At 38.4% G+C, this 10,339-nt stretch overlaps 1 protein-coding gene across 1 annotated transcript; it reads left to right on the forward strand.

Annotated features, from left to right (window-relative positions):
- Window positions 1–384: 384 nt before the first annotated feature.
- On the forward strand, window positions 385–2,405 carry LOC139875183 (F-box/FBD/LRR-repeat protein At1g13570-like). The gene is made up of 3 exons (XM_071862534.1): window positions 385–1,218; window positions 1,836–2,000; window positions 2,112–2,405. The coding sequence occupies exons 1-3, from the start codon at window positions 385–387 to the stop codon at window positions 2,403–2,405; spliced, it is 1,293 nt and encodes a 430-aa protein (XP_071718635.1).
- The last annotated feature ends 7,934 nt before the right edge of the window (window positions 2,406–10,339 follow it).

A 10,339-nucleotide genomic window follows, 5' to 3' on the forward strand; every position in this document is an offset into this window, starting at 1 on the left:
ATTATCAAATACATATATATACTACTTTGATAATAAACTAAAACTTTGATAGAAATGATTTGGGAGGTTTTATGGATCGAAGATACACATTGGGAAACTTTCAGTTCATTAGATCTGTTGTTTATCAAGCAGTTTTTCTATTTTACCTTTTGACCCATTGAGAGATATATCATAGCCCAAATCGACCCATTTATAAGAAAATTGATCTTACTTCCATTCATAAGTAAATTGATATAACATCGGCCTAAGAACTACATCACATTTTGAGCATCTTGGTTGTGGAAATCTTTATCGATTTTGATTGAAGAAAAAACAAATTAATAAAAATAAAAATAAAGAGTATCATAGTAATTAAATAAACCAGTCTTTGTTTTCTTGAATGTAATGACATATAACAATGCTAAGAGGAGGTTTGTAACTTGTACTGAAATGGATAGAATCAGTAATTTGGCAGAGAATTTGATAGACTCGATTTTAGAGAAGCTACCTGTTGTAGATGCGGTGAGGACACATGTCCTGTCAAAAAAATGGAGGTACAGATGGACCTCAATTAGGTCATTGGTTCTTGATAAACATTTCTCAGAAAAGTTTGCAAAAAATGGAAGTTTTGGTCATAATGGATTTATTAGGATCACAAACTATATCTTTAACTATCTCAAGGGTCCTCGCTTAAAGTTACATCTTCACATACCATACATGTTTCTTGATAGTTTCCAAGAAGTCAATCAATGGATTTCATCATTGTCAAGAGATGGTGTTAGAGAACTCATCCTTACAAATTCAAACCAACGTTATCAACTTCCATATTATTTATTTCATTGTCTAGAATTGAGAATCCTAGAACTTGACAACTGTATCATTAAGCCACCACTTGAGTTTCAAGGATTTCTATATCTCGAAAAACTTAGGCTTAGGAATATTGAATTTGGGGCTAACTTACATGGAACTATTATCAACTTACCACAGCTCAAGATGTTGCAATTGTTTGAATGCACCAATGTTTACAATTTCAAGATCAAGTCTACAAAGTTGTTTCAGTTATTGATCAGGAGTTGCCCCGATGCAACTTTGCTCCACTTGTTGCATAGTAAATGTCTTAGTGAGTTTGGTATATTTATCAAAAAACCTATTCAGGGAGTTGAGAGAGTTAATTTGGCAAGCTTGTTAATTAATATGCCATGTGTTGGGTATTTTGTTATCGACGGGTATTTTCTCCAGGTACGAGTTGAATTTTAAATTCTAGGGTTAAGGCTACTCAAGGGCCATATACTTTTTGTTTTGTTCCGATGTAGTCCATATACCCAAAAAATACTATTATAGGCCATAAACTTTGAAAAAGTGTATCGATGTAAACAAAAGGTAACTTGTTACCGGCTAAACAGGTCACCTTTTGTTTACATCGATACGGAAAATATGTGACCTACATCGATACACTTTTTGAAAGTATGTGAACTACATTAGTACTTTTTTTTTTGTATAAAGCTTACATTGGAACAAAAAAAATTATACTTTTTTGAAAATCAACCTACAAAATCGATCAACCTTATTTATCAGGTCAACGGTTTACATTAACACATTTTTTTAAAGTTTATTGCCTATAATAGTATTTTTTTTGGGTATATGGACTACATCGGGACAAAATAAAAAGTATATGACCCTTGAATAGCCTTAACCCTAAATTCTAATATTTATATTTTGCTCTTCATCATTTTGCGTTTGAGCAAGTGAACTTTACCATTCAACTCTTGTGTATAGTTAGTTCTCATATATTATTTCGTATCATCTTCCAACCATATCTTCTTTGTTAACTTATAATCTTACTTTCACCCTCACAGTTTTCCATTGCGGAAAATATTCCCAAGTGGCTTCCACACCCAACTAATAGTTTAAAGCTTCTCTACTTACGAGACTTCAAATTTGGTGATTTGTACCAACTTCAAGGTGTTTTATGTATCCTTCGAAACTCACCTAACTTGAGACGACTTGATGTGTACAATCAGGTAAAGAGTGCTAAACGTTTCTCTTGTGTTTTTGTGTTGTGTGTGCATATATATTAATTTAATGTGGGTTCCTTTTATACACAGTCAGTCTCACTTTTAATGTGTTTCCAGGATCTTCCAAACGTGTATTTGGATGTGAAACCAACAATAGCTTATTTGGAAGCTTCTGACTGTTTGGACCAGACATTGAACTGCTTGAAAATTATAAATATAATGGATGTAGAAAGATCAAGATCCTTGTTGCTATTTATAAAGCTTTTACTTGAACATTCTCCCACTCTTGAAAAAATATCAATCCGACCACGTGCAACTGTTGATGTTCAGGAAAGGTACAACTTCTCTAAGGATGTTATGCGGTTCCCACGAGCTTCCTCGAAAGCAGAGCTTCACTACTTGGATCCGTAACTACAATCCACTAATAACTTTAAGTTACTTTATAATTTAGTTGTATTCTGATTGTATGCATCATATATGTTATGGGTTTTCATTAACTCGCAGAGTGGTACTATAAAACCGGTAACCCTCCTGGTATTTATTTATACTTTGCGAGCAGCTAGAATAAAAACTAGATCAAGTGTTCCTTACACAATAGTTGTGTAACAAGCATCTTTGGAAAAAGAAAATTCACAGATTGATTTGTCTGGTTAAAATGTACATATCACATCTATAGTGTAATGTTTGGATATTCTTGTTATTGTAACTATAGTGTTATAAGACCTTTACCAACCCTCCGTTAGTTTCCCCCTCGTCAGATGATGTGTTAAAAATTGACGAAAACTGACGGCCCCTAATGGAGCGTCAGTTAGTTTTGTATCCATCCGTCACCAAGTGGCACAAATGTGAAGGTGCGTTTGTTTTCTCCCAACCAATCAAAAATTTTCATTAATTGGATTTTTATTATTAATTAATTTTTTCCCACCCATTTTCAATCTGATTTTACCACATCACTCTATCCAATATTTGAAAAAAAAACTGACATATGGGGTTAAAAAATGTCAGAAATTGACATTGCCAAATCAGATTGCACTTTTTGGCTTAAAAGTGCACAACTGACCGTGATATCACTACCAAGGGTTAGAAATGGTCCAAAAACAATTTTACGGTTGGGTATTGATTGATTGAATACAATATACCCATTTCCAAATATTGCTTATACAAACATTAATTTATCTTTGCATATTTATTGTCAATGGAAAATAACTTTACTACACGCACATATATCAGTTTTAACAAACAAGAACATGTGTCACAGATACCTTGTCCCATAACAGCATGCCAACAGTAGGATCTCAATATTTGCACTAACCCATTAGGAGAAGTCGATGAAGTCAGCATCAAGGATTAATTAATTTTAGGTTCCAACCACACAACAAACAATTAGTACGTATTGTCTTGTGTATAGTCTTAAAAAACAGGAACACTGAGCGATGTGGTGTTTAGAACCCGTGGTAATATCTGCAGTAACACCCAACTGGAATCATGATTCAGGTAAATCTAAACTTACATTCAAATGGTTTTCAGGCACAACGGATCTCTCCCAGTCTCGCGTTAGTTTTAAAATCTTCAATATCATCAGCTCGAGTTTTGCCAATATTTATAATTGTTGTAACAGCACCAGCATCATGAGCAGCTCTGTATAATTGCTCCAACCACATTTGTACCCGACAAGTCAGAAAGCGGACATTGTCATAACGGATGAACCAAGAACGAGGAAAGCATCACACCCTACAGCAGCTTCCATAGCTACAATCGCTCTATCTTTTGGTACGTACATTATCACCAAAAAACACAACCTTCAAAAAGAGACACCTTAAGCCAATTAGTCAATTAGTGGTAGTAAAAACGGATTCCATGTATTAATACTAGTTACTAGAATTGAGTTACATCGGGTTCAAGAATTCAGTCACATTTTGAGCATGTCGGTATGTGGAAATCTCCTTCCCATAATATTTCATGGATTTCAATATCACCATCGGGTCTTTGCTTTATCCCAAAACTCTTATCTAAATTGCTGCTGTCATAACCCAGACTTTCTATTGCTGCTGCCAACTGCAGTCAACGTATACACCCTTATTAATTTGTAACGTCCATAATAGTTATTCTCATGCAGGCACTGTTGTAAAGCTCCCCAATTAATCCTTTTTAAGAACAGGCCAATCCTAGTCTTGCGTTAATCGTCCACTCGTGTTTTGCCAATATCTATAATTTTCGTAGCAGCACCAGCATCATGAGCTGCTCTGTGCAATTCATGTACATTTCTCAATTAAACAAAAAAAAATTATAAAAATACCAAAACATAGTAACGTTCGTGATCAAACCAAAATCGTAATGGGTGATGAGATTTCGGGTTTGAGTGCTTAATTTGGGAAAAGGAGTAAGTTGATTGTTTTAACTCCAATTATTGTGCGAACCCCGATTTGGAATCTGGATTCCAAGGGCGTAAAACAATCAAGTAGATTAACCTTATTCGATCGGAATCGAATAAGTTAATATCTTAATGTGGGTTAACTCGGATGGTGATCGGAGCACCGATCGGAATTAAGGTAATGACTGGAGTGACGTTATCGTAATTGATTTTGGCAGAGTAACGTTTATGCATCCAGTGTCTTTTTTAAATGAATTATTTCACTTGTGTATTTATAGATGTTGTGGAGGGAATGATGGCGTGGCACATGTCCCTTTCATGGTTGTAACAAACTTTGTCAATCCCGAGGGGTGACGTGGCACCTGTCCCTTTCGTGGGGAATAACAGATTCTAACGAACTTCCCTAAATTTGTTGGCTGACGTGGCACACGACTTGCCCGCGTGCTTGTTCCGTGATCAAGTGGTCATTCCGGGACGAGGTGCCTGCTCTGTGGTGACGCACTCTTGTTTCGGGACAACGTGCTTGTCCCGGGAGTGTCTTTATGTCAGTTTAGTAGACCGAGATGATGGTGTCGGTGAGTTGGTTCCGGTTATAGAATTACGATGTTCTCGGTCTAGCCGGGTAGGTTTCGCCTAGACACGTTCTAAGTGTTTCTTGACGGTCACGATTATGATGACTGGTCTTGCGATGCCTAGTTACGATTATCTTGATCAGTTGTAAGGTGCCGGTTACGTGTTTGTCATCCAGGTTCTTAGCCTTGCCATTTGTCCGTCATGGAGGAGTATCCGGGAAGACGTCAGACGGATGACGAGAAAAGGAGTTGGCAACCCGGGACTCGTAGTGCCGGGTGTGATTTTTGCCCAGATGCTTGCCTATTTTGAGACAGATCATTATGCGTATCATCAAGTCCCCCCAGTTTGGTAACGTCAGCTGGGACAGTTGTGTTGCCAAACTTTAAATTATTGTGACCCGCTCACGTGATTTGATGTGCAATAAATGCGCGTTGCGTGCTGTCTTAATCATAGTACTTCTCATGTTCCAACGCACCTTTTTTGAGTTGGATGGGTCCCACGCGGGACTTTTTCCTATAAAAAGGAGCGTTTCTCTTCATTTTATTCTTCCCACCTTCGAGAGTACTTGCTTTGTAAATTACAGAGAAGCGATTTTCTTGTCTTCTGTGGTTTGCATTTTCATCCTTTTTTCTTCAGTATGGGCCCAGACCTAACATTCTTCATGATGTGTTACGTGCACCTAGTAGTGTTGACGAGGCGTATCTCGATAGGATTTGCCAGATATGCCCTTAGTTGCGAGGTTTGGAGTTGATCATTCCAAGATCACACCAACGTACTTTAAATTGTGCCATCTATTTGAGGCCGTTCGAGGTTTCAAATTTGAGGTACCCCTTCACCCGCATTTTCACGAAGGTTTTAAATTTCTATAACCTTAGTGTTGCTCATTTACATCCGAATGGCGTTCGTGCGACCGTGTTGTTCGAGATGTATTTCAATGGTTTAGGCATGAGCCTAAGCTTGAATATTTTTAGAAGCATTTTTCGGCTATCGTCCTATCGTAAAGGTTGATATACGTTTACCGACGAAATTGATTTTCTTGAGGAGGCACCAGCGATTGCAGACAATTGGGTGCAATCATTTGTTTTTGCCAAATGTATTGACTTCCCGTTAAAGAACGAACAGTTCTATCTGTTTAGGTCTGTGACTGTTCAACCGTCGAGGTAGCTTTCTGAGCTAGGTGAATCTATGGTAGACCAATTGAGGGGCCTGAGGATTCCTCAACGGTCTTATGAGGAGCAGGTGCTGGTAATAGCTAATGTTAGCAACAATTGGACTCATGCTGATAGAATTCCTGTTGCCCGAAGAGGTGGGAGAGGTATCTTACCGTTTGACTCTTCCCGTCTTTTTAGGGTTACCTTGATTTATATGATGATAATTTATATTTTGTGCAGAGTTGACCGTGTCAGAAGTTCTGAGGGCGACGAGCCTGGATGGCATGGTCTTTACCAATAAACTGGTCGAAGGGACCACACCGGCACCCTCCAGCCGTCGCAGGATGTCGCCTCCTGAATATTTGGAATCTTCGAATGGTGGCTCTTTGGAGGGCGGACTGATCCGTCGTACCAGGCATCGGATTGAGCCGGCAGCCGAAGGTATGCGTTGTTTTTTTTCTTTCTTTGATTTAACTGTATCTTGCGCTCAAGGGCATCGTCCCGGTAAAGAGCCCGTGGTAGAGATCTCGAATGCTCGTCCTCGGTTGACGACTAGTGTCGGGCAGAATGTTTACGTGCTGACCGACTGTAATATTGGGCCGTTCCGTGATCTGTTCCGCTGTGAAGCTTCAGACTATCCGGTTTATAAGGAGTATCTTGACTTTATCACTTTTCTGGCTTTGAAAGAGGCGCTGGCCGCGCTTTCCGCTACCCATGTACAGCATTTGCGTTCCCAATTCTCCGTATTTTCTCAGCATCTTTCGACAGATGAACTGAACCGAAGCGAGGCTGATGCTCGTCGTATTCACGAGCATTGTGTGCTGTTTGAGAATGATAACCGTCGGGTGGCGGAATTGTCAGGGACGATTGCCCATCTTGAAGGGGAGTTGTTGTCGGCCAACGAGGCGTTGGAGCCTATTCAGAATGAACTGCGTGTTTCCCGGGAAGCGCAGGAGTCGTTGAGGGCTGCTCTTGCCCAAGAACAGGAGAAAGTTGCCTTGCTATCTGATGACAATAAAAAGTTATCGGAGAAGGTGTCGGCCACGCTAGGCGAACTCACCCGTCTCCAGCATGGTATTCCTGTGCTTTTTTCCCGGCTTCTCAAGTCGTCTATTGTTCATCAACCATTTAGTGCCTTTATTGAGGCCGTTAAGAAGTTGACTACTTTTGAGGTTTTGAAGGCAGTGTAGTGTTTTCTGCCACCTGGCAGCGCGGCTCAGAAGAAGAAAACTCTTTTGAGTGCTACCTGTGTGGAGGACTGCCATCGGGCACATGAAGCTCTCGGCCGGATTAGTTTTGAGGAGCTAGATAGAATTTGTTGGGACGAGAACTCATCCATTGAGGATATTGTAAATTACCAATCATAGAGATATGCACTCGGTTGGGTTTTTGTATATTTGATGTAATTTCGACAATTTTTTGTATGCCGTGTTATAAACTAGTTTACTTTTCCGTTGAGTTGTACTTGTTTGTCATGACTAAAACGTAGATATCTAGACTACGCGTGAGTGTGGTCGAGTTGTTTATACGGTAAAACAGGGCCACCAATGATATGTTCGGACGTCCTTGTTATCCGTTAAGGTTCTTCAAGGGGTGTCCTCCTACCAATGAAAGCTAGAAAGCAATTCTTCTGGCGGTAGGTCCGAAATATGCCAAGGGATATTTGGTGTTACTTGTGTCATATTCAGAGTCACTACAGTGCATAAGTGTGATGCCCCATACAAAACCATCATGTACGGACCATCAACAACAGGATCATTACAAGGTTAAGTACTATATGCTGTAATTAAAGAAATTGCATTCGCGATAAAAAGGTGATGTCATAACCGACATCCAATGTTTTACATTTCAAAAGCATGCTTCACTAAGTAGAAGCAAATAATAAGTGTACGTGACCACAATGGTCGTTACAAGTCATAGTTCAAAAGTACGAATGTTTGAATGCAAAGTTAAGTAGTTCATGCGTGGACAACTCTAAGCAGCGGGTTCTACAGCACGACTAGTACACAGCAGAAGCAACCTCAAGCACCTGAGAAATACATGCTTAAAAACGTCAACACAAAGGTTGATGAGCTATAGTTTAAGTATAACAGTATGTAAGGTAGGCCACGAGATTTCAGTGCTACAAAGAGCGTTTCAAAACAGTATGATAAAGTATATGTTAACCGTGGGCACTTGGTAACTAACTTAACATTTATACCCCCTGAAAGTACACTTGGCAAGTGCGTATGTCTACGAAGTATTAAACACTCGTTAAATGCTAGCGCGACTAGCCCGAGTGGGGATGTCAAACCCTATGGATCCATATCTAAGATTCGCGTTCACCGGTTCAAAAACCAATGACTAAACGTTACCGAGCTAAAGTGAATGTTTCTGCCGTTATATAACCCACACATATATAAGTTTAAGTACTCGTGCCTAGTATGTAAAACATAAAATCCGCATGTATTCTCAGTTCCCAAAATAAGTTAAAGTAAAAAGGGAATGCTATAACTCACAATGATATGTTGCGGTAAAGTAGTAGTCGGGAAAAGTGTGCAAGTAAATGGTCCGAAGTCCTCAACCTAAGTAAAATAGTACTAAGTCAGTAAATCGTCTTAATAGGTTTAAAAGTATGTAATTAAGGTCTTAAGGGTCATCATCATTCATCATTAAACAAAAGGTGTAAAGTCGGTTTCGTTTATGAAAGTAGTTTAAAACAAAGTCTGACTTCAGTCAGTCACCACGGCCTCTACCCTTACTGAATTAAGGTGAGACCAGTGGCCATGGCTCCGTCTATGAGTCCCTTAAGTGTGGTGAAATTTACAGAAGCAAACTCGTCTTGGTTTGACCGTGGCGACGGTCTAAGTGCGAGTAGGTCAGAAATTTCTGCACAATGTTAAAGGACATAGTAACGATCGGAGGGCCATAAATCCTAAACCGTAACTCGGATTAAGACGAGTCCTATATGAAAAGTTATCTACTCGAAAAGTTATATCTAGAAATAAAGGTTAGAACAGCCCAGGTGAAATGTCCCGTTCTTATTGATTAAAAACGTTCCATATTAATTGATTTCGTTGCGAGGTTTTGACCTCTATATGAGACGTTTTTCAAAGACTGCATTCATTTTTAAACAAACCATAACCTTTATTTCATCAATAAAGGTTTAAAAAGCTTTACGTAGATTATCAAATAATGATAATCTAAAATATCCTGTTTACACACGACCATTACATAATGGTTTACAATACAAATATGTTACAACAAAATAAGTTTCTTGAATGCAGTTTTTACACAATATCATACAAGCATGGACTCCAAATCTTGTCCTTATTTAAGTATGCGACAGCGGAAGCTCTTAATAATCACCTGAGAATAAACATGCTTAAAACGTCAACAAAAATGTTGGTGAGTTATAGGTTTAACCTATATATATCAAATCGTAACAATAGACCACAAGATTTCATATTTCAATACACATCCCATACATAGAGATAAAAATCATTCATATGGTGAACACCTGGTAACCGACAATAACAAGATGCATATATAAGAATATCCCCATCATTCCGGGACACCCTTCGGATATGATATAAATTTCGAAGTACTAAAGCATCCGGTACTTTGGATGGGGTTTGTTAGGCCCAATAGATCTATCTTTAGGATTCGCGTCAATTAGGGTGTCTGTTCCCTAATTCTTAGATTACCAGACTTAATAAAAAGGGGCATATTCGATTTCGATAATTCAACCATAGAATGTAGTTTCACGTACTTGTGTCTATTTTGTAAATCATTTATAAAACCTGCATGTATTCTCATCCCAAAAATATTAGATTTTAAAAGTGGGACTATAACTCACTTTCACAGATTTTTACTTCGTCGGGAAGTAAGACTTGGCCACTGGTTGATTCACGAACCTATAACAATATATACATATATATCAAAGTATGTTCAAAATATATTTACAACACTTTTAATATATTTTGATGTTTTAAGTTTATTAAGTCAGCTGTCCTCGTTAGTAACCTACAACTAGTTGTCCACAGTTAGATGTACAGAAATAAATCGATAAATATTATCTTGAATCAATCCACGACCCAGTGTATACGTATCTCAGTATTGATCACAACTCAAACTATATATATTTTGGAATCAACCTCAACCCTGTATAGCTAACTCCAACATTCACATATAGAGTGTCTATGGTTGTTCCGAAATATATATAGATGTGTCGACATGATAGGTCGAAACATTGTATACGTGTCTATGGT

This window comes from Rutidosis leptorrhynchoides, chromosome 11 (genome assembly GCF_046630445.1).
Source record: "Rutidosis leptorrhynchoides isolate AG116_Rl617_1_P2 chromosome 11, CSIRO_AGI_Rlap_v1, whole genome shotgun sequence".
In the NCBI taxonomy this organism is placed as follows: Eukaryota; Viridiplantae; Streptophyta; class Magnoliopsida; order Asterales; family Asteraceae; genus Rutidosis; species Rutidosis leptorrhynchoides.

Bases quoted from the DNA above. Each gene is read 5' to 3' on its own strand.
- LOC139875183 (XM_071862534.1), top strand. From the start codon at position 385: ATGACATATAACAATGCTAAGAGGAGGTTTGTAACTTGTACTGAAATG. The intron at 1,219-1,835 runs GTACGAGTTGAA...TCACCCTCACAG, and splicing joins TCGACGGGTATTTTCTCCAG to TTTTCCATTGCGGAAAATAT. The intron at 2,001-2,111 runs GTAAAGAGTGCT...ATGTGTTTCCAG, and splicing joins GACTTGATGTGTACAATCAG to GATCTTCCAAACGTGTATTT.